The sequence below is a fragment of the Chiloscyllium punctatum genome, chromosome 37 (genome assembly GCF_047496795.1).
Source record: "Chiloscyllium punctatum isolate Juve2018m chromosome 37, sChiPun1.3, whole genome shotgun sequence".
Lineage (NCBI taxonomy): Eukaryota > Metazoa > Chordata > Chondrichthyes > Orectolobiformes > Hemiscylliidae > Chiloscyllium > Chiloscyllium punctatum.
Genome location: NC_092775.1, coordinates 30,306,085 through 30,331,451, shown reverse-complemented (window position 1 = coordinate 30,331,451; position 25,367 = coordinate 30,306,085). Strand labels below are relative to the sequence as shown.

Below are 25,367 nucleotides of genomic sequence, written 5' to 3'. Positions count from 1 at the left end.
TTCCTCCCACAGTCCAAAGATGTGCAACTCTGATGAATTGGCCATGTTAAATTGCCCATAGTGCTAGGTGCATAAGTCAGAAGGAAATGGGTCTGGGTGGGTTACTCTTCGGAGGGTCGGTGTGGACTGGTTGGGCCAAATGGCCTGTTTCCACACGGTGGGGAATCTAATCTCAGTCAGAAAGAGCCACCCAGATCAGTGCAGTGTTAAAGGAGTGCTGCAACGTGCTTTGCAAGGTATAGTGCCAACAACCTGTCTCGACTATCCCGTTTTTATTCTAACTCTGGCACTGCACCACTAAGCCTGCCTGTCCTCTCCACTTCTACTCACATAGATCATCTCACCACCCGTCCTGCTCCTCTTCTTCCAGACAGTTTTATCTCACTTGATCCTTCCAGCCATCTTGTAGCAGGAGAAACAAGAGTCTCAGAATAGTTTGGAAATGGCAAGGACAGGTTGACATTTGTCTCCACCTGCCATAACTTACATACAGTTTTTAGATCAGAGTGGTGCTGGAAAAGCACAGCAGGTCAGGCAGCATCTGAGGAGCAGGAAAATCGACTTACATACATTTGAGAAGAATTTCACATTAGCAGGAGAGGTTCAAGTCCTCTTATTTGGAGAGACCGACATCTCCATGTCCAGGCAACCAAGTAAATAGTGATATGCTGAACTTCATCCCTGTCACCAATGCTGGCAACCCCCATGGACGCAGGACACAAGCAATCCCGAGCCATGCTAAAAGCATGTAAAAGCTGTTGTCTTACGAAACCATTTGACTGCTCTCTCAATAGAGAGAGGGGTGACTGGCAGCAAGGGTATGAGGGTCACCACATCTTTGGTAAGGGGAGCGTTGGAGGAGAAGAAATCCTTTGCAGTAACCTCAGCTGGTGCGGGAATTGAATCCAAACTGTTGGTGTGATTCTGCATCACAAACCAGCCATCCAGCCAACTAAAGCATAAGATAATTGGGAATGGCAGAGGCCCAGAAAACACCATCACCTCTAGCCATTGGTTATCTGATCAGAATTTCAAGTTAGGAATCGATGTCAGTATCTGGGAAAATCACTGCACAGAAATGAGGTGGAATTTGCATCTTGTCGGACAATGATAGCTTCCTCAAATGTTGAGAATTAAATTTTTCCTATCATATTCTCCCAAATTTCTCATTATTTCACATGCCATGTAGGGCTGGGCTGATGATAAACGTGAATGGAATCAACTTTGGCTGTGATGCTCCCAATGATAAAATCATCTGCTTTTACTCAATCCCATTATTCATATGTATGGAATGATTAACTGAGCAAAATACAGGAGGGTGACAATTACCTAGGAAATAAGCCAACACCTTCAGAGAAGGTGGGGAAAGGAGCAGAGAATAGTCGTGAGAAATGATTACTGAAGTCATATTTTTGAAACATTTCTAACAAAAAATGGGTCCATTCAGTCATCCATTCACTTCAGACTTCCTGAAATAAACAGTGCCAGAGAATAAGTTGTAACTTGTGCTATTGACTTATGGGTCACTACTTAAACACAAAGAACATCCTCACTGGAAGGAGGAGAAGCAGTTGGGGAAATATTATTTAAGACTGTCCCCCCAAACAGGACCCAACGAGTAGCTTCCGAACATCACCGTAGAAACCAGGTAGATGGCTGTCAATTACACTCGCACTAGTGTAACAGTTATGTACATGATAATGCTATCAGAAAATATTAAAGGAGAGCAGAAAATACCTTGTAATAGTGTGTGAGAAACTGTTGAACTGAACAGATAGTTTTAAACATGCCTTGGATATCCACATTCAGTTAACTGCTTTAATAAAGCAGCTGTAATAAAGGGGGCACAAATAATGACTATCAAACAAATCACATTCTTGCACAATCCTTTTTAATGTCCTTGATACCAGTTTTCCTTTAATACAGAAAATGGCCACCTTCTCCAATAAATTATCATAAAGATCAAACCCAGTCTCTCACCTTTGACCCAGCGGTGCCGGAGATTTGAAAGGGCACCTAACACTCAATGAACTTTTACAATCCAGTTCCTGACCTTTGCACTCCTCAGACCACTAACACAACTCCTTCCTGTCTTGTCATCCATCACTGAAATCAGAGCATTGAAGCTTTCTTGCTAAATGCAAGCTGGCGTCAAGCAGGAATGGCACTATTATGATTTCACTGTAATTTAGTTGGAACACTAAGGAGATATCATATTCCTGACCTGTCACTGCTAGATGACTTAGCAGAAGAAAAAAAAGCAGTTTGGTATTCATCACCACTTGTCCGTCCTAGAATGTGAACAACAAGCTCTTCTGGGTGTTCCTGAATTGACAAATACTTTTCCTGTACTAATTTATATCCAACTTTAAAGAGAAGGCTCAGTGCATTGAGAAATCTTCCGTTTTTACTACCAATCACATAATACTAGTATCTGGTACTTTACTGACAGTACATTAAAACAAAAAATAAATACTGAGGATACTGATTTATAAGTTGACCTTTAAAGCCTCAAAGATTCTCTCCAAAAACAGGAATCAATTTATTCATTACATATAAAAGTGAACCGCCAGCCTGGGTGTGGGTGGTCACTATATTTGTCATTTGTCACACGACTGCTCTGTGTGGCCACGTCTTAGAATGCATTGCAAGGACGTGTGGAAGTCTATTGCCTGATTGATCCCTTGCATCCAGTTATATGGTACTGGTAAGTAATACATCCGTTTAGGTTGGGGTGAAAAGTTGAGGTTGACTACAAATGCAAGTATAGCTATGTCATGGCTGAATATGAACAAGTTATACTCAATTACAGGCAATATATAAATTTTGGGACCAAAAAACTGAAAAGATACAGACTTGGTTAACTTGTATGTTGTGGTCCACGATACAGAATTGCATCTACAAACATTCAAATGTCCAAGGGTACTTTTACCTCTCTCAAAGTATGACCTTGTCACCAACTTCCCTCTGGCTTCAGAGTTGATTTAATTTACACAGAATAAAAGCAAGGAGGAAGAAGTCACAGCTGCCCTCTGAGCTAAAAGGCCCTATATAAAGTAATCCCTTTGGACAAGCAGTGCTAAACCAGCAAGTGCATTCTGAATCATCGGAATAGATCAGATGCTGAAGCAGGTCCTTCTCACCATCGCAGGCATTACAGGGCATTAGAGGACTCATTTCCACATGACTTTTTAAATATTCAAATCAAATCAAATGATTCCCTTCCTTCTAACTACAAAGAACTTTGTCTTATATATTTTAATAATATTTCCATTAAATTATATATTCTTACAGCTAGTTTTAATGTTCGGAGTTAGAAGGAAGAACGCATCCTATGTTGATGCCCAGAGTTTGTTCAGTGAACATCAGAGTCTGAGAAACCAGAAAGGTAACACTGGTGTCATGTGATATACCTGTCTTAGCACAAAAGAGCTATTTCCATAACCAGCTAGAAGTAAAATGTAAAACTGCCAGGAGATGCTCAGATGAGTTGGTGAGAAGACTCACTGGTCTCAGTTGTGCAAGCACAATATAAAATCACATGCATCTCACCTGAACGAAGCAACTGGCAGTACAAATAGCCTTGGTTTGGACAGGGAAACCCAACCTAGGCTGCCAGTCATTTGCATTATCCAATAAGCAGAAGTGCCAATGCAACATTGAACACAACGAGCAAAGGTGTGATTAAAACAAGGATCAATGCCCGCTATATATAATTGTCTTCTTCACTGTTAATGCTCATAATCATTTGGGAAAGGCGACAGGTGTAGAAGAGATTGCAAAATAAAAATAATGGGGCATCACAGTGGCTAGCACTGCTGCCTCACAACGTTAGGGACCCGGGTTGGATTTCACCTTGCAACAACTGTCTGGTGGACTCTGCACATTCTCCCAGTGTTTACATGGATTTCCTTTGGGTGCTCTGGTTTTCTCCCACAGTCCAAAGATGTGCAGATTAGGTGGCTTGGTCATGCTAGATCACTAGGAGAAAGTGAGGACTGCAGATGCTGGAGATCAGAGCTGAAAATGTGTTGCTGGAAAAGCGCAGCAGGTCAGGCAGCATCCAAGGAGCAGGAGAATCGACGTTTCGGGCATGAGCCCTTCTTCGGGCCATAGTATCCAGGAGATGTGCAGGCCAGGATAATGCAGGATTACGGGGTGGATCTGGGTGGGATGCTCTTCGGAGAGTTGGCGTGGATGCAATGTTATAAAATATATAAGTGGCTGGCTTCTACACTGTAGGGATTTTATGCATAATGATGGTCCTTCATTTCTCAGTGACTGCTTCTATCCCTCAAATATTCCCTTTATATTTCTTCTGTCCTTCCCAGGACTTAACAAGCAGCTGATAATCAGGCAAACAACTAATATTAATGCTGGCCACAGGAAAACATTGCTACAATCATGAAAATGATGTTTGAGATTCAGTTTTCTGTTTGTTAAGTTTCCAACTTCCTAATTTGGGCACACAATGATTGGTGCACCAGTTTTCAGCATCTGAAAACAAATTAAACAAGATATTACTGAATAACATTATGATTCTGAAAGGTTTAATTTTGGAGACCATATTAAGCTTTACCCAATCTGACATTGTCATGTAGTCTTAGGGAGGGAAGAGAGGAAACTGGCTCTTGATCCTGATGGAGACTAATGCATTATCATCACCTCCTGATCAATTAGTTACACATAATAAAAGCTATGTAACTTTTCCTATTGATATCTTATCAAGATTCCATTTATTGCAAGTTAGTAGTAGTAATTTTTTTCCCAGTGTTCTGTCTGCAACATTGGGCACTATTTTTCAAAATCATTTTTGTATGCATCCCAAGTGCAACAAATTATTATTTGAAGCATATGCATTAAAAATAAGATCACCGTGGAATCTAAAGCCCACAACACATTATGTTTGTTATTTCTCTCTTGTATAATATCAGTGAAAAGCATAATGAGCTGAATTTTAGTACCGCTGATTACGAATAGGAGTTATATAGAGTTTCTACAGCTTTTATTTCTTGGGTAGCAACACAGTTTGGTTTATTCATAACATTCAGCATTTAAAAAAGCTGACAGAGGCAAAATTACACAGTACATAATAAATTCCGAACAGATGAGTTTTTTGAAGTAGTAACAAAGAGGATTGATGAGGGCAGAGTGGTGGACATGATCTATATGGACTTCAGTAAGGCATTTGACAAGGTTCCTCATGGGAGACTGATTAACAAGGTTAGATCTCATGGAATATAAGGAGAACTAGCCATTTGGATACAGAACTGGCTCAAATGATAGAAGACAGAGGGTGGTGGTAGAGGGTTGCTTTTCAGACTGGAGGCCCGTGACCAGTGGAGTTCCACAAGGAACGGTGTTGGGTCCACTACTTTTTGTTATTTATATAAATGATTTGGATGTGAGCATAAAAGGTATAGTTATCACGTTCGCAGCTGACATCAAAATTGGAGGTGTAGTGGACAGTGAAGAAGGTTACCTCAGATTACAATAGGACCTGATCTGATGGGTCAATGGGCTGATAAGTGGCAAATGGAGTTTAATTTAGATAAATGTGAGGTTTCCTCTGGAGCGTCAGAGGCTGAGGGGTGACCTTATAGAGGCTTATAAAATCATGAAGGGCAAAGATAGAATAAATAGACAATGTCTTTTCCCCGGGGTGGGGGAGTTCAGAACTAGAGGGCATAGGAGGGTGAGAGGGGAAAGACATAAAAGAGACTTAAGGGGCAACTTTTTCACGCAGAGGATGGTACGTGTATGGAATGAGCTACCAGAGGAAGTGGTGAAGGCTAGTACAATTGCAACATTTAAGAGGCATTTGGATGGGTATATGAATAGGAAGGGTTTGAAGGGATATGGGCCGCGTGCTGGCAGGTGGGACTGGATTGGGTTAGGATATCTGGTCGGCATGGACAAGTTGGACCGAAGAGTCTGTTTCTGTGCTGTACATCTCGATGACTCTATTAAAGCTGAAATTGTAAATTTTACGAAGACTTTTCATAAAATAACATTTGTACTGCATGCATTCTAAAACCAAGTAAGTAGCCAACTATGAAGTGCATTTAATTAAAAACCATAGTATCATTAAGGACAGTAATGGATAGAATTATTACTTAAACGGAATCAAGATTTAGATCTAGCTTTGGAGAAACAAATTCTCATTTAAAATATGCAAATTACATTGTAGTACTGAAATTTCAAAACAAAATGCTTGGACAGTTACAACAATCTACCAGAGTTCAAAATTATCATTTTTCAAAGCAATTTTAAAACCAAAAGAATCGTTAGACAGATGTGAATTATAAATTCATCACCTGACATGGAATATTTGCCTGAAACTGGACAAGCGCAACTTCAGCATAAAGTAATCAGATATCTGTCCTGAGAAGGAAATCCATTGTGAAATCTCAGCAGCTAGTCATGGCTCATACTGTCCCCCCATTAAGGTGCAACCCCTCTTCACTGTCAAATATGCCACAATCTCAACTTCTGACACCAGCAACACAAGTTATTCCATTTATCACCAGACTTATCACTATTCTTATCAAAAAAGCGAGCACTGCAATCTTGAACAAACCTGGAGGAGGAAAAAAGCAGCAGCAACGTGAAACGGCTCTCAGACACCTCAATGCAATCAGGTTCAGATTGTCAGTGTCCCTGATGAAAATAAATTAAAAAGCAGCATCGAGAAATGCATCCCATGGAGACTGTGAAACATGTATCTATTCAGGCCTACAGGGTTGTGGCCTTCCATTTTATACCATTTAGCAATTAACAAAAATCACGCAAAGCGTCAGTTTCAGAAGTAACAAGCTGAGCATCTGAAGATATGAAGAATATTAATAATGAAAAATGAATGCAAAGCATAACTCTTAGCAAGTGAACTTTGATATCATGCACATTAGATAAATGAGAAGGGACTAACCTCATCTGGACTGGCTGCTTGGTAAATCCGACATGCGTCCTCATAGTTTTGCTCAGCTTCAGCTTGATCAGTTGAGTCAGGCCCATGAGACTCGTAGACGGGTGTAACGTTATGGCACAATGCGATCGCTTTCACTGCTTCATGGACACGGACACTGACAGTTTTACGTATCTTAGGAGCTGTTGAAGGGGGCTTATCTTGTGAAACCACTGGCTAGAAAAGAAAATAATCCCAGTTGAATTTGACACATGCTTTGAATTCACCATTGTTGAGATGGGGCAAAGAATAATGAAAACACACTGCAAGAGCTTTGCTATTTGAAAATAGCAAAAAGCTGTCATCTACAAGTTAGATTGATCAGGATTTGCAATTTGTCCCTAGGTTACATCAACCATTATTATAATAAACATAAAAAAAAACAAATGAGCACCTTTACATTTGTTATTCTGCCTGATTTATCTGTACTCTGACTCTCTTAATCTGCATAATGAAATATAACTGCACAAAAGGTCTCTTGTTATCCAAACACAGAACTACCGACTACAAAAGTGTTTTCTAAATAACAAAGCACAATCCAAGCAAGGGATTTATTTAATGGAGAATAGAGACTTCACTGTAGCTTAACGAAGCAAATAATTAAAAAAAAACACGTTGGCAGAAATTCGGTGGTGAGCAAATGCACTAGTAAAGTTGGCTGTGTGTCTAATTTTTAGCCAATTTTTCAAGTGACATCGAATTTGATTTTGTAAGCAATATCTAGTGGGTATAATGACAACTTTTGTTGGGTCTTACACAGCTTTTTAATTCCAACTTTGCTAGCTATCTACAAACTTAATAAAGCACACTGGTAATCTAAAATCAAACACAACCATAACCCACATTTTACAGTAAGTATTATTCTTTAGACCAACATTAGATTGCTTTCCAGTTATATGAAGTGCATTAATGGAAATAAAACTTATCTTCAAATACTGAGCTATAAATCCTGACGTCTTTTAAAACAGTTGAGTACTACATGTTGTCATCAGTTAATAGGATGGAACACCTCATCTTCAGCTCCAAGAGGATCTTCAAAGGGTATAGAATTTAACTTATTTTCGATCAGGGTACCAGTGACAAAATAACCATTAATGTCCGACTGTTCTTCAGGGAAGGCAAACCGACCATTCTCACTTGATCGAGTTAATCACTCAGTTTCCATTGACGTGACCCAAGATCCTTAGTGCCAATGTTATCCACAGTCCAGCAGATCAAAAAAAAAGGTTTCTGAAAATTCTTGAGAAGAAGCAGGAGACTGAAGGTGTTTTAAAAGGTACAGAGTTCTGTCCATGATCTACTTGTCATCACTGGTACCAAGAGCAAACTTGAATTCAAATGCTTGTGCCTACAGCTTTAAACAAAACATGTTGAACTTTGATCAATTATAGCTCATATTTTAGAATAGTTCAGTCTGACAGTAGTCTTGATAGTTTTTGTTTGTTGCAGGATTAATGGAAGCTGCATGATCCTATTAAAATCTCAGCCAGCCAGACAGCAGCAAACATTTGCAGCTCCGGAGCATTTTATATGAATGAAGTGGAAAATACATTGCCAGCTTAGTTAGTTAGAAGGATAAAACTCCTCAGTGGTCCCTCATTGTTCAGGTAAACTGGATAGTATCTTTTGATTCGAATACATTTAATGTTATAATAAAGTTGCCACAGGTGAACATTAGGTAGACATTTTCTAAATTCCCAATACTTAAATCACCAAGAGTGATGCAGCCCAAAATCTGAACGTTTGAAATAATTTTTTTCACTACTGTGAAAAGCAAGAAGTGGCTCTCACCACAGCTCAGCAAGCTACAGTGGAATGATCGAAAAGGATCGATGATTTACTAAATGTGCTAAAGCATAGCATTTTGGGTGCAGTGTCATGCTTTGACATGTGACCTGAATGTGCCAAGAAAGATGAAAACTAGCCTTTGACCAGCATCCAGCAAACTCAAATGTGCATTTGTGGGATTTAGAGGAAGTCACAATCTGGCTAGTTGCGATGACTCTGCAGCAGAATAAACAGCCAATCACCACAAGGGCTCAACACTTCAATAAAGACTAATCCAGTAAGGCACTGCAGAGTGATATATGTCCCTGAATACACATACTAGTCTGGAACAAATGTTTCTAGCAAAAGTGAACAGGGAAAGGTTAATGGGACGAAAGAAGCAAAGGTTGCTAACAAATATATTGGATAGGAGTGTTATCTTATGAGATTAAAAGGTTCTGTTGCATAGCTTAAAGAACCAGTATTGAAATGGGAGTTTAGATCAGAGTGGTGTTGGAAAAGCACAGCAGGTCAGGCAGCATCGGGCAAAAGCCCTTCATCAGAAATAGAGGCAGGAAGCCTCCAGAGTGGAGAGATAAATGGGGCATCATCAAATGACTCACCCTGGGTAGCCTGACTGGGAACAATCTATTTTGAGATCAAATGATTTTTTTTTAGGAAGGGGAGACTAACATGAGTGAATGACAACCAGATTAAATTATCAAAGTTTCGCTTTAATTGCCTGAAGACTTCATAATAGGTGCAGCAACAAATTGACTTCACAAAAATATAGGTGCTTTTAAAAAGGGCTTAAACGTATTATATATCAAATGCAATAAGTTAAAATGAGCTGGAATTAAAAAGATAACGCAAAGGTTTGGATAATGTACAAAAACTGGAATAGAACCCACTGGCAATGGGACATTATGGAGTGAAAGTTGCTCTAAGGGCTGAAGGTTGATCCACGAGTCAGATGGTTCCACATTTGTATTTGCCTTGCCAATAAATTGCACTTCCTTTCTCTTCTGTTCCATTTCAAAGAATTCATTCATGGCTGGATATAGCCTCACAGGTACCAATGTCAAGCACTTTCTGGAATTTTACCTTTGCTTGATGTATGAATCTAAACAAAGCATGAGGCAGAGTCTTCTCAGTCACTGAATGATGTGGGGAAAAGCAAGAGGTTGGGAGAATCACTGCAGATCAGCAGCAAGAAGGTTCCTGATGTCGGGAGCAGAAAGCCCCATCTTCCAATCAAATTTTGAACAATGAGCTCAGATTCTCATGAGAGAGGCCTACTTACATGCACTATCATCCACAATATGATGTTGTCCCACCTCGTTAACATGCAGCTTCCTGTTCTCTCACTCACTGCATGAAAATTCCCAGCATAATAATCAGAGCAGTAACCAGCTTACCACTAACTCCTCCAGCCCTCCATCATGGACACTAGTCACTGACATCTCAGGGCATGCTCAATGAGCAGTGACTGCTTACACTGCCTATCAAGCAGAATGTCCAGGTCTCCGTCAGCAAAGTAGAGCTCCAATTTCTTGCTATCCCATTCATCTAGGGCAATGGACAAGAACAGTGTGGGACAGCTATAGACTGTTGGCACAAGACTGAGTACATGTCTGGCCTTTAAATATGGCATGGTGCCAGGAATCCCAGGATGTCCTGGCAATGTACGGCACGGTGTGGCAAGTGGGAGAATAAGATGAGCAAGGCGGTGTAGGGGCAAGGAACATTGATGTTGTGGCATGTTTGGGAAGTAGCACCAGAAAATCCACCAGGGTCGTAGAGAAAAACCCTCCATAAAACTCACTGAAAATAACACTTTACCAATTTCTGATAAAATCATGCTAAACAAATGGCTATGAATCACAGCAGAGTCCAATCATATTCCTGATACCATCACCCACAATCCCGGGCGGAATGGTGGCACAGTGGTTAGCACTGCTACCTCAAAGCACCAGAGACCTGAGTTCAATTCCCGCCTCAGGCAACTGACTGTGTGGAGTTTGCCCCTTCTCCCAGTGTCTGTGTGGGTTTCCTTCGGGTGTTCCGGTTTCCTCCCACAGTCCAAAAATGTGCAGGTTAGGTGAATTGGCCATGCTAAATTGCCCGTAGTGTTAGGTGGGTCTGGGTGGGTTGCACTTTGGTGGGTCAGTGTGGACTTGTTGGGCCGAAGGGCCTGTTTCCACACTAAGTATCTAGAACGTGTTCCTAAAGCAGGATCCAATCTGCTATTTTGGACAATTCAGCAGAAATGAGCTTCTCCTGCTCTCTACAACAAACTCTATATATCACAAGCAAGCAGATAAACACACTTCTGGCATGTTTCAAGCAAAATCTACCTTGTCGATGTGCTGCACAGAAGTGCAATCTTCTCAGGCTGTAAAATACAGTCAATAACTATAAATGAATTATTTATTTGTGACGACATTTGAATAAGGGATCCTTTTTGATAATATATGAATTCAGAAACGAAACATCATGATAATCTGTCTAAGTAATCATACAAAAAATACAACGGATTGTATTAGACTCAATGAGACCTTGGACTTAATAACTTAATCACTGAAAGGAATTTAGAATTGCATTGTTCCTAGACTAAGTGATGGAAATCGGAGCTTATATTAAATTATTAGTCTGAGTAGTAAGTAGTACCAGTAACTACTAGTCACTTGGACATGGATTACCTGTGTATATGCACTAAAAACGTGGCTTTCTACTTCATCCATAGAATCCAACCCATAAGATACCGTACCCAGGTGAAGACGTCTGAACTGCATCTCATTCTTTGTAAGAGTTCCTGTAAAATGGAGAGAAAGACCAAAATAAGATAGAGATTTTGAAATTTATGGAATGGCAGCTTAGTTCCTGACATAAGGCATAATGCTCTTTAGAGAGCAAGTGCAGATACAATGGGCCAAATGGCCGCCTTCTGCATGTGACAATTCTGTGATCCCATGGTGCTCCTACCTTAAGGACTATATAGAAAGTCATATTTCTCTACCTCATTGTTTATCCTATCCATTTAGTGACACAGTGCCAGCAAATTTGCCCAACTGATTTCATGTGTGAACCTACACTTTCATTTACAGATTATTTATCTATGGGAGGAGGGCAGGGTGAGGAATTAACACCATTTCATATGATACTGTGCTCACCTGATTGCAAATGAAGAGGATATAATCCTGTTTTCCAATCAGGATTTCAGTCCCTCCCAAACCGATCTGATAGTCTCTTCGTGTGGTAAAACTCCGAGTTGCTGAGGGGAGGGGGCCTGCATTAATGGCCTAATTGGTCAGAGGGTTGGATGACTGTCCACCACCTTGTGACAGTAGCAGGAAGACAAAGGGAATGCCAGCCTCTGCTATTATACACATTTTTTTTTTAAAAAAGTGGTTAGCATTGCTGCCTCACAGCGCCAGGGACTCAGGTTTGATTCCACCCTCGGGCGACTGGCTATGTGGAGTTTGCACGTTCTCTCCAGGTCTGCGCAGGTTTCCTCTGGGTGCTCCAGTTTCCTCCCACAGTCCAAAGATGTGCAGGTTAGGTCAACTGGCCATGCTAAATTGCCCAAAGTGTCCTGTAATGTGCAGACTAGGTGGGTTAGCCATTGGAAATGCAGGGATGGGGTAGGAGGAGTGATCTGGGTGGGATACACGTCAGGGGATTGGTAATATAATTCTATGAGAATGTGGGCATTGCTCATTAGGCCATTTATTGCCCATCCCTAAATGCCCAGAGGGCTCTTAAGAATTAATCACATGAGCCACTTGTATACACAGTGGGCCTTCTGCTCTCCTGTTCACTTCAATCTGTAAGGCAACAGCAAGCGGAGTTATGGTTGCTTTCTGCCTTTTAGATTGTGCTCAAGGTCCAGATACTATCAGCACTGATTGGCTGCTGACATTACCGCTGGCCCAATTAGGGAATTCTACAATAAACACCACCACATTGGTGATGGAATGTCATTGAGGCAACAGGTCTCCAACCCTGTATTGAAAATCCAGCCCCAGAACACAGTTATGTCAGAAAAACCTTATCCCTAGTACCACCTTAGTGTATTTCCTCTCTGGTACGTTGACATCTTTTTAGAATTGAATGTAGCCCAAACTGAAGATGTTTTTCTGTCTTAGACCTCCAATGATTTGTTTCTAACATCAAATGGACTATATCCATTTTCTCAGCCTCATCAACTTATTCCCTCCATTAAAAGATCAGTAAATCTGAATCTCTAAAGGTGTTTATGCTTCTTCTTCTGTTAATGCTTTACCATTCAGCGCATATTTCCTCTCCTTATTTGCCAGAAGAATTAAGCAGCAGCAGGTTTTTTTTGACTACTTCCCCTCAAGATGGGAAAGTATAGAACACCATCATCCTTTCGTCACTCACTTTGGCTTCTCTTAGCTCAAAATATTTAAAGTTGTGATCTAGTCATTGAAGAGTAACTTCATTAGTTTACTATAGAAGGATATACAGCACCCAAGAACATAAAAGGGAAATTCTGTCTGTCTGTCTTTAAAATAACAACATTCAAGCCTGAAATAATATTTTGGTCTAGTGATCACAAACTAAAAAACTACCCAAAGGAAGAAGGGAACAGGGTGATTTCAGGATAATCAACAGAAAGAAGAAATGAAGTATATCACTTCCTTTGGGAATTGCTCTGTCATCTATGTTTATTTTGTCTCAGATTTTATTCAATACTTCTTCTGAGGCAGACAGCTTATTATTAGAAAGTTGCTGGGGCGGTACAGGATGCTACGACTTATAACATGAAAGCTAAGAATGAATCTAAGTCACACAATTGTACTGCACAGAGGAAGCCATTCAGTCTGAAGTGCCCATACTAGTGCTCTGAAAGGCTTTTTAACATAACCTAATCCTTCATGTCCCTTTTATGTCTTTGGTCTCAAAATTTCTTGCATTTTTACAGATCCTGCTTGCTCTGCTGCTGATACAAAATTTCATGTCCTACCTCTGAGTATTTTTTTTAGTCTATTCTTTTGAAGATGATCTTAACTTTATGTCCATTAATTATTGACTCACTGAGTAATGGAAATAGAAGCTGGTCCAAACTTTTTTTCAAAGCCTCTCTTCGTCTTGAGCATCAAGTTTTGTGCTTTGATGAAGAGCCCCAGCTTTTCAATTCCCAACTAAACACTGCTCTCCTTCGTATCATATTATTGAACCCTCTTTTCAGCCTCTCCAAGGCAAGTGCGTGAGTACAATCCCAAAAAGATAGCCATTACCTGTCTTGTCTGTGAGTACATAAGATATTCTCCCAAGCTGTTCTGGAATGGTACTGGCCCGTACCAATGTGCCAGGAATTTTAGAGTCTTTCCTAATCATCAAGCTGTAGACCATCTTTCCCATGTCCAGGTTAACACGTATACTACAGAGATCAGAAAGAATAAATTCTGATAACAAAACAGATCACAATGTATCTCGTCACATAAACATCCAGGAACTGGTGAGTGTACTGAATACATGAACGTTTATGTAAATACAGAAGAAGGTGTGACCAATTAGTTTTGGGCTATGTGGTAGAACATATTTGGTGTGGTTTCCAATTTATAATTGACAAATCAGATAAGCTTCAGTGGAAATGATATAACCACAGAACATTTCTTTTTCTTTTCTCCCTTCTGCATCTCAAAGACATGTAAACCCATTTTAAAATGGATTTTAGGAACCCTCTAGTAGCTATAGAGTGCTTCACCCAAACATGCACAAGCCTTAATCCAGTAAGTTTCAAACAACTACCCAAACTCAATGGAAAATTACAGCTCAAACCATAACACATTCTCACTGTTCTGAAGGGTCACTGAACCAAAAACATTAATTCCACTTTCACCCCACAGATGCTATCTGACCTGCTGAGTTTTCTGTTTCTGTTTCTGTTCGATTCCTCCCTTATCCTGGATATTTTCAACAAGAATTGTCAAACTTTGACAAGGTTAGAAATCCGGCTCAATTTTTGACACCCCCCTCCCCCCCCTTCAATCTACTAATATTAAGATGTGTTACAGCACCTTGAACTTTACTCTTGTAAGGATTATCTATTGCAAGACAGCTGAGATGATTTAGTCTAGGTCCTTCCTGGAGAGTCAATAGAACCATTACTTCAAAAGGAAATCTGATGAGTTCACACTATGTCGGAAGTTAGAGTTTTGAAACTTCATCTTGACCCAAACTGTCCTCCAACCTATGCACCTTAGGTTTTAAAACATTTAGATACCAATATAAAATATTAGAACTATAATAAGGAGCTCTTGCTAAACTATACAAGGCATTCGACAGACAATATCTAGAATACTAATTTGGTTCCCTTATGGAAGAAAAGATATACTGGCATTGAAGGCAGCTCAAAGAGTGTTCATTAGGTTGATGCTGGGTCTGAGGGACTTCCATGTGAGGAAAGCCTGAGGAGGTTGGGCTTGCACTCACTACAGCTCGGAAGAATGAGAGGAGACCTTGTTGAAATATACAAGATCCTTATAGGCTTGGCATGGTAGATGCAGAGAGGTTGTTCCCGTGGGAAGAGTCTAGAGCCAGAGGAGACTTGAGTGGAAGGAGGGTCACCCGTTTAAGATAAAGAAACATAAGATTTTTTTTCCTCAGACAGCAGTCAATCTATCAACCTTTTTTTAAACCACAGAGGACTTTCGATTTTTGGTCATTAACTATAGTCAAGGCTGAGACAAACAGATTTCAAGCCCGTAAGGGAATCAAGGTTTATAGGTATAAGGCAGAAAAGTGGAGTTCAGGATTATCAAATTACCCATTGAATGGAAGTGCAGACTCAGTGGGCAAATGGTCTACATCCATTCTATGTCCTATGGTTTTACTGGAAGCCAGATGGTGTGTGGACAACCAGGCTGCATTGATTGGGCAGATTAGGACATGAAGCTTTATGATGCGGGTGCAAGTCTCATTGGCATTTCTCTATTGAACTCAATGACAGACTGTCAAATACAGGTGGGGAGTGCTTTTCTCACAACCTTTTTGGATACAGGAAAACCTCCCACAATCAAGCTCTCAGCAACTCCACACCCAATTATTGATAATATCTCCTCCTCGCCCCCTACTCCAACCTCTCCTACAAGCCTGCTGGTCTCCCCAGGATCCTTAATCACCCTTGTGATAATGACCATCAAACTCCCTCCCTCTCCAAACATCATGCCTTGCTCCTACTGCCCCACACATCAGATCATCCTTCTCCAGTGACCTTCACTCTACTACTTCCTGATAAACTGAAAGCCCAACCCAGCAATCAGAATGGTGTCTAAGTTTTCAAGCACAACCGCACGATTGAATTCAAACTCCAGAGTTGAAATTCTGAATTTCCACTTTTCCCATGCCTTACTGCTTCCTGCCGGTAAGAGAAGCTAAATAAAATGCCACAGCTTTTGTTCTTTATACAAATCTTGCCAGTGAGGCTGTTGTAATCTAACAAACATATCTTTCAGGCAAATATTTGGAGATTTCAGCTGGGAGATGCAAGATTGCAGGAAAGTACTACTGACAGAACTTTAAAATTAGTACATATACAAATGTTATTGCAGATGTTATTAAATGTTTTGATAGGTGTATTTAGATAAACTGGACTGGCAAGGCCATGGGAGGTAATCATTCCCAGGGTTAACTCCTTCATGAAAGGAATGGGAGAAGACTGCAAGAAAAAGAAATGCAGATCTAAATAGAAGGTAAACAATTGATTTAATGCTTAGGGTGCTTGTTTTAAGCATACTGAAATAAGCAACGACAATGAAGAGAACATTTTGTTCCACTTTTGTAAAAATCAACCACCCAAAAAAAGTGCACATAGTATTTGCAGCAGAGCACTGACAGTGGAGTATTGTGTCGAATGAACACCATAAATGCATTGATACTTTCTGCTTCAACCACCCCACATTCTGGGTCAGAAGAATGTCTAAATTTGTTACTTGTGCTGTTAGTGCTTTCTTTATACTTGTGCCTCCTTTTTCTAGGATTATCCACATCTACCCGATGTAACACTTCCATAACCAGGGTAGCCTTCACTCAGGTTTTCTCTTTTGCAGAAATCATCAAAATACTTGGGTCCAATGTCATCATTATTTATTTTGGTGGCAATTGTGCTCTCATTTCTACAACAACTTTGTAAATATTTTCTGCACTGTCGTCAATGTTTCAAGGCTTTTTTGTTGTCAACACTGAATAAATCCTCAAAACAAAACATGCAACATTCCCAAATAGGTTAAAAAAATACAGGAGTGCAAACTGAACTACTCAGGAAATCTCTTGCTTTCCTACATACCCCTTAGGGTAGAGAGATAAGAACACTTCCAGTGCACTGCAACAAAAGGTTTTCTACAAATTTAACATAACCTACTTGATTTTGTATTCTTTTCCACCAGAAACTAATTCCACTATCTTGTCTGGACACTTTTAAGCTTAACCAAGTTGTGTTGCCTATAGTAATGATTTGCATAAACACATTTCCAAATCTCTTTCTTCGATTGGATTCAGTACACCTTCCAAATAATGAAGAGCTTTACATTTCTCCCATCAGATTGCATCATTCCTTTTCTTTCACCATAATTAATTTTGTTTTCCGATTATCTATCCATGTTTGTCTTTTCATCTTTTTGGGTTGGTCTTCCAAACTCCAGTGTTTTCCTCCGACTTGGTATCATCTTCAAATTTCAACACAGCCCACTCAGACCTCAGGTCTACATCAATCATTCAATCTGTTATCCTGTGAAATAACTCTTATCTCGGACTTTCTACTTTATAGCCATTTTGCAAATTATTTTGTCAGCTGCCTAGAGTCAATTGTGTCACACAGTTGTGTCATAAATGTGCGCACACTAAAAGACCTTCTGAAAGCTCAAATCTTCCACATTCACTGCATTGCTTCTGTTCAGATAGGATATAATGGGAATGGTGTTCTGAAGGGCTTGGCGCTGACATTATTGTTTACCATGTGCATCCATGATTCAGAAATTAGCAAAACAATTCAAAATTTGCAATACAGAGGAACCTCGATTATCTGAAGGACACGGGCAGGGAGTATTTCATTCGGTTAATCGAATTCCGGATAATATAGTTTAGCCGAGCATCGGGACATTTCGATCTTGCCGGATAATCCGATATTCAGTTAGTTGAATGCCGGATAATCGGAGGATGCTCTGGAATACTAAACTGGAGCATATATGTAAAGTGTAAACTGATGGGACAGTGGACACAGAAAAGGAAACTGGAAACCAAAAAGGTTGTTTTTGGCAGTAAGAAACAGACCACATCTTACCTGATTGGAACAATTTGGGAAAACAGAAGGAAGAAGCGAAACAAGTGGAGATACCAGCGACCCCGGAAGTGCTGCAGGGAAACCATGACAAGCGACAACACCACCAAAGCGACAAACAAAATCTTCATCAAACAGTTCACCTCCAGGTCAAACCGTCCCATCTAGAAGAAGAAAAATTAAAATCAACAAAAGTTCTACTTTGCATGTAGATTCATAAATTTAGCTCTCCAGCCCATTTTCTCCAGAAAAATATTTTGATGTGAAAAATGTGACATGCATTCACTGTTTTTTATCGATTGAGAAGTGGCAGCTATCTTGCCTGTGATCAAGAATTTTATTTCAGAGATATGGCTACAATAGGCAAAGTTGCCAACCAACAAGAGACACCAAAGTGTCCATGTTTTGGTGTAATTTCTTTGTTGACATAATTCCTGGTTCTGAGTTAGACTGATAGATATCACTGGTTAAAACCAACTAGGTAAAGACAATGACTGCAGATGCTGGAAACCAGATTTTGGATTGTGGTGCTGGAAGAGCACAGCAGTTCAGGCAGCATCCGAGGAGCAGCAAAATTGACGTTTTGGGCAAAAGCCCTTCATTTTTATTCCTGATGAAGGGCTTTTGCCTGAAACGCCGATTTCGAAGCTACTTGGATGCTGCCTGAACTGCTGTGCTCTTCCAGCACCATAATCCTGGTTTCAGTCCCATGCAGAGGAGCAGATTTGGTGCTCTTCCTGCTGCCACCTTGTGGTGAATATATGAGAAAAGGCATTAGGCCAAAGTTAACTGGTGCTCCTCCCTACGTGAGGAATAAACTCTTAAAAAGATTTAGAAGCAGGAAAAGTTGCTTAACATTAGTTATTTTTAGCTTGTATGATGGGATATCACGTCTATTTAAAACACATGGATCAGAAATGTTGTGTGCTATTCACAGCGACATCAGCTATATTTTAAACTATTTCTGCAGCATAAACGGAATGCTTTGCCAACCCCCTTCAATATAAAGAAGAATCAAACTGGACTCAAAACACTAGCTCGGTTTCTCTCTGCAGATGATGCCAGAATTGCTTGGTTTCCACAGCATTTCCTCACTTTGTTATCGTGGGCAAGTTATGGACTGAATCCTGAGGGACAGGATGTATGTGTATTTGGAAAGGCAAAGGCTGATTAGGGATAATCAACAAGGTTTTGTTGTGGAAAATCATGTCTCACAAATTTGATTGAGTTTTTTGAAGTAGTAACAAAGAGGACTGAGGAGGGCAGAGTGGTGGACATGATCTATATGGAGGTAAAAACAATAACTGCAGATGCTGGAAACCAAATACTGGATTAGTGGTGCTGGAAGAGCACAGGAGTTCAGGCAGCATCCAACGAGCAGCGAAATTGACGTTTCGGGCAAAAGCCCTTCATCAGGAATAAAGGCAGTGAGCCTGAAGCGTGGAGAGATAAGCTAGAGGAGGGTGGGGGTGGGGAGAGAGTAGCATAGAGTACAATGGGTGAGTGGGGGAGGAGATGAAGGTGATATATGTGGACTTCAGTAAAGCATTTGACAAGATTGCATGTGGTAAACTAGTTAGCAAGGTTAGATCACACGGGATACAGGGAAAACTAGCCAGTTGGATACAGAATTGGCTCGAAGGTAGAAGACAGAAGGTGGTGGTGGAGGGGTGCTTTTCAGACTGGAGGCCTGGGATCAGTGGTGTGTCACATGGATCATTGTTGGCTCCACTGCTTTTTTTTTTAAAAGATTTAGATTAGATTACTTGCAGTGTGGAAACAAGCCCTTCGGCCCAACAAGTCCACACCGACCCGCTGAAGCACAACCCACCAATACCCCTACATTTACCCCTTCACCTAACACTATGGGCAATTTAGCATGGCCAATTCACCTGACCTGCACATCTTTGGACTGTGGAAGGAAACCGGAGCACCCGGAGGAAACCCACACAGACACGGGGAGAATGTGCAAACTCCACACAGTCGCCTGAGGCAGGAATTGAACCCGGGTCTCTGGCGCTGTGAGGCAGCAGTGCTAACCCACTATGGATGTGAACATAAGAGGTATAGTTAGTAAGTTCGTAGATGGCACCAAAATTGGAGGTGTTGTGGACAGCGAAGAAGATTACAACAGGATCTTGATCAGATGGGCCAAAGCCTGAGGGGTGGCAGATGGAGTTTAATTTAGGTAAATACGAGGTGCTGCATTTTGGGAAAGCAAATCTTAGCAGGACTTATACACTTAATGGTAAGGTCCTAGGGAGTGTTGCTGAACAAAGAGATCTTGGAGTGCAGGTTCATAGCTCCTTGAAAGTGGAGTCGCAGGAAGATAGGATAGTGAAGAAGGTGTTTGTTACAGTTGCCTTTATTGGTCAGTGCATTGAGTATAGGAGTTGGGAGGTCATGTCGTGGCTGTACAGCCATTGGTTAGGCCACTTTTGGAATACTGAGTGCAATTCTGATCTCCTTCCTATAGGAAGAATGTTGTAAAACTTGGAAGGGTTCAGAAACGATTCACAAGGATGTTGCCGGGGTCAGAGGGTTTGAGCTAGAGGGATAAGCCGATTAGGTTGGGGCTATTTTCCCTGGAGCGTCAGAGGCTGAGGCATGACCTTAGAGGTTTATAAAATCATAAGGGGCATGGATACTATGAGTAGACAAAATCTTTTCCCAGGGGTGGGAGACTCCAAAACCAGAGGGCATAGGTTTAAGGGGAGAGGGGAAAGATTTAAAAGGGACCCGAGGGGCTTTTTTTTTACGCAGAGGAATGAGCTGCTGGAGAAAGTGGTGGAGGCTGGTACAATTGCAGCATTTAAAAGGCATCTGGATGGTTATATGAATAAGAAGGGCATAGAGCGATATGTGACTAGATTAGTGTAGGATACTTGGTCAACAGGAGGGTCTGTTTCCATGCTGTGCAGTACAGCTCTATGATTGAAATCAATTTCATTGTAACATGTGGACAGTGCAAAAGGAACAAGTCGATGAAATGTACCTTTTTAACTGAGTACAAGGCAATGCAGAGTGCTAAACCCAAATATGTTCCAATGGAAATGCCATGAACAATCATAGCCAACTTGCCTGGTTGTATCTCCATGCCATTCATAATCCAACAAGTCATCAATCTTTTCTCAAGCTACATAAATTCTTCTTGAAGTTGGTTTTCTGGAAATATCACTCTTAATGAGTGCAAGATGAAAACTTTGACTTCATGTTTCTTGTTAGTAATGTTTAAGTTCTGTACTACCAAGCAATTGTTTGGTGAGATTTGTTTAAAATTCTGTGCTCACCAAGTTAGAGGTAATTATTACTGAACAGTGGAATGTGAATGGTTTTAAGAACTCCAACTTAACGTAGAATGCCCAATATTAAACACAAGACATCTACGCAAAGTGAAAGTCCCTCTATCCAATTTCTGCAATGCACCTTAGCCCAGACTTCTGGACAGCATCCTGAACAGTAGCGATGTCTGACATCCTGCACCTTGTGTAAGTGAAATGAACAATCTGGGTTTGGATGCACCTTTTCCCATTAGGAGCTGTTTTAAGCTGCTCACAATTCATTTCCCCAAAAGGACCCTTCCTGCTAGCAGACATAGAAACTCTAAGCTGAATTTGAACAGGAGTCCACAAATTCTCATCTATCCCAATCCACAGTAAACTTTATATATTAGCATGCATTCCCCATCGAGACTACACAGATATCTTTTCGAAAGCTGTACAGCCAATAGATAAAGCCCATGAGATTTTAATGGGTTGGTATTCCTGCCAACCCAGTCCTTGGCTTCTTGAGAAATGGGAATATCTCTGGCAGCTGAGAAGTCACTCAGCTTTCAGCTCATGGTTTTATTTTAAAATGTCACTGACATCACTACAGAGTATACCTCTGATGGCTTAATTTTATCTTTCAGTATTTACACATTCTATCAAATCAACAAAAATAAAATCATTAAAACTTTGCATAAATACGGTGAAACCTTTTCTAAATACTGGTGTTTAGAAATCATCAAAAACATATGAGAAATGGCTCCCTGTACTAGTTGTTAGGGAAATCTAAAATATACATGAAATACAATTTCACAGAAAATATGAACATTAAAAAATTCTCCCAGTAATTTGCAATGGATGGAGATTTACAAGGAGAAACAAACATGGGACTTGTTGCTAAATTTGTTCTACACCAAGATTTTCAAACTGTACCTTGCTTTTTGGGTGAGAGGTATTCATAACACTTCTCATCTCTTTGCCTGTGTAGATAACAACACCCACTGCAGTACCTGGGAAACAGATTACATCAATAAAACACAAGTAAGCGAGAGGCAGAAATACATTTTGTTCTAAAGAACTGATTAAAATCAGTCTGTTCCACAGGTTCAGTAGATACTATAATGGCCAACATGATGTATTTTGCTTTTCATAAGTGCATGTGAACATTCACATTGTACAATATTAGGCAAGATAGAAATGTCCCAAGGATTTTATGCTCAAAATGTTAGCTCCATATCGCATTCTGGAGATATTGCTGTGTATTTCCATTACTTTCTATTTTATTTCCAATCTCCAACATCTGATTTATTTGTTTTTACAAAAGACTTAGAGTCGATCAACGACCTTTGTGAAGTAAACTGGTTTCAGCTGACAGCAGTAAGGATGTTTCAGTTGGCTATAAAGATCCTGAGATTGGAAAAAGGTAAAAAGATGGCAAGTATAAAAGGGAGAGGCAGGATGGGGGAATAAAAATGAAAATATACAGCAAGGGAAAGGGGAACTTGGAGTGGATAAAACAGATCAGCATTACTTTCACAAAATTCCAATCCCAGGGATTCTCAGTTTGCTTCAGAAAAGGAAAGTCCTACAGACTTCACTGCACCAGCAATCCACACATGGCAATTTGAACAAAGAGGCATTTCAGCATTTGTAAATCAGAATGGAGTAATTACCCAATTGCTCGATCACATTTGACCTTACAACTTAACAACTATGTATTGGGGAAATATACAGCCAGCATTGTTTTTCAACACAGTCACGCTTCAAGAGAATAGAAGGTCATTATTAAGAGCCAAACTTTGACATTTTGTTAACATAGTTTTGACACTGGGCTGTATTATATTATTTTAGGGCTATACACCATATAGTTTACAAAATATCGGTGGGATGATTATTAACTGGAATACATGCTGGGCAAGTTGTGGGAGAGGCATGTACAATGGCTACTTGAGGGGTCCAGCAAAAAGCTCTCTCCATGGGCCACAAAATATACACAGTGGAAAGCAAACAGTATAGTTTAAAAAAACAGTAACAATGGTATTTCCCCTTGAACACAATGTGTCAGAAAGCAGTATATACAAAACATACTGGGCAAAGATGTACGGCAAGGTAAAAGTGATATCCAGTAGCTAAATTAATAAAATATTTATTTAAATACGTATAAGCTGAAAAGTTTCAGGTTATGTTGAAGTTAAACTGCTTGTGCCACTGATGAAACACCAAACACAGTAGTATGAAGTGAATTTACAAATACAATAGCTAGCTGCAGCAAAGCCTATCGGATATGAGTCACTGAGAATATCAAGGATGGCAACATGTTCCTGATTTATGCTTCTTCTCAACTCTCAGTTCAATCTCATCCTGTTATCTAACTCAATGAGTAAGCTGCTGATGATGTAACACCTCACTAGGGAGCAAGCTAAAAACCAGTCCCTCTACTCCCAGAGTCATCACAAAACTTAAAGATTGCATAAAAGTATATAAAATTCACAATTTACTAGTCTTTCAGACTCAGGTTGAAATAATGTATGGACCAGGTTTATGTATGAAATAAACATACTATTTATGACAAATAAAGTGATTCTAACTACAGATCAACAATTATGATATATAACTCTACTAGTTAAGACGCTAACCCACTTATAAAATTTCCCCATGACATGTACACACATCCCGACAAAAAAAATGTTTTGGTTGGAGGGAAGAGACTGGGACAGCAGTGCAGTGGGCTCTGTCCACAGGAATTGCTGAGATGATACTTTCACTGGTCAGAATGCTGCAACTCAACTTTCCATCTTTGTAAACTTTCATCTGTTTGCAAAAGGCACAGGATAACTGGTTCACATTTTATCTGGGAGAATGCAACAACACTCTCTGGAAAGGACCCACCTCGCTGCTTCAATTCAAAGAAGGTTTACTAGACCAGTACCTGGATCAGATAGGCTATCTTAAGATGAAATATCAGACAACCTATGCTTGTATCATAGAACATAAAACATTACAATGCAGTACAGGTCCTTTGGCCTTCAATGTTGTGCCGACCTTTGGAATCAATCTGAAGCCCATCTATCCTACACTGTTCCATTTTCATCCACATGTTTATCCAATGATCATTTAAATGTCCTTAAAGTTGGCAAGTCTAATCCTGTTGCAGCCAGTGTGTTTCATGCCCCTATTACTCTGAGTAAAGAGATGACCTTTGACATCTGTCCTATATCTAACACCCCTCAATTTAAAGCTATGTTCTCTCATACTAGTCATCACCAACAGAGGAAAAAAGGCTTTTACTGTCCATCCTATCCAAACCTCTGATCATCATGTCTCAATTAAGTCTCCTCTCAAACCTCTTCCACTAGAGTTCAGAAAAAATAGGAGCAATTTCTCTGAAACATCCAGGATTGTGAGGGGTTTTGACAGGGTGGATGTGGAAAGGAAGAATAGCAGAAGAATACAGAATGAAGGGTAAAACAAAACAAAGAACTGTTGATGTGGGAAATCTGAAACAAAAACAGTAAGAGCTGGAGAAACTCAGCAGGTCTGGCAGCATCAGTGGAGAGAAAGCAGAGTTAACATTTTGGGTCCAATGATCCTTCTTCTGAGGAAGGGTGACTGGACTCTAAACTACAACTAAGACATGAAGTTTAAAAATAAGAGATCTCCCACTTAAGGCAGAGTTGAGGAGTTCGGTTTTCTCTCAGCCGGCCATGAATCTTTGGAACTCTCTCTCTCAGAAGGTAGCAAAACAAAGAAAAGTCTTAATATTTTTAAGGTAGATGTGATAGGCAAAGATGTGAAGGGATACTTGGGAATTTCGAATAATCAGATCAACTATGATCTTATTGAATGGCTGAACAGGATCCGGGGACAAGTGGCCTACTCCTGCTCTTCAGTCATGCTGCTATTTTCATTACGAACACCACCAGCATTTGCATGGGTCTCACCTCACACAAACTTAGCATTCTGGAATCACTTCAGCTAGTTAGCCTGTGAGATGCCATGCTGGCAGCAAATCAACAGGTTTCAACTTATATAAAAGGACATGCCTGTGTGTGTTCCTCTCTAGGAC

General features: G+C 40.2%; 1 protein-coding gene across 1 annotated transcript in view; it reads right to left on the bottom strand.

The window, feature by feature from the left end:
- atp9a (ATPase phospholipid transporting 9A) overlaps positions 1 to 25,367 on the bottom strand; it is a 183,651-nt gene that overhangs the window by 85,880 nt on the left and 72,404 nt on the right. Inside the window, exons 10-14 of the mRNA XM_072556529.1 lie at positions 22,235 to 22,311; positions 18,039 to 18,199; positions 13,996 to 14,138; positions 11,434 to 11,546; positions 6,929 to 7,141 (exon numbers count right to left, since the gene is read on the bottom strand). Of these exons, the coding sequence (XP_072412630.1) occupies positions 6,929 to 7,141; positions 11,434 to 11,546; positions 13,996 to 14,138; positions 18,039 to 18,199; positions 22,235 to 22,311 (707 nt within the window). The remainder of the gene's footprint in view (positions 1 to 6,928; positions 7,142 to 11,433; positions 11,547 to 13,995; positions 14,139 to 18,038; positions 18,200 to 22,234; positions 22,312 to 25,367) is intronic.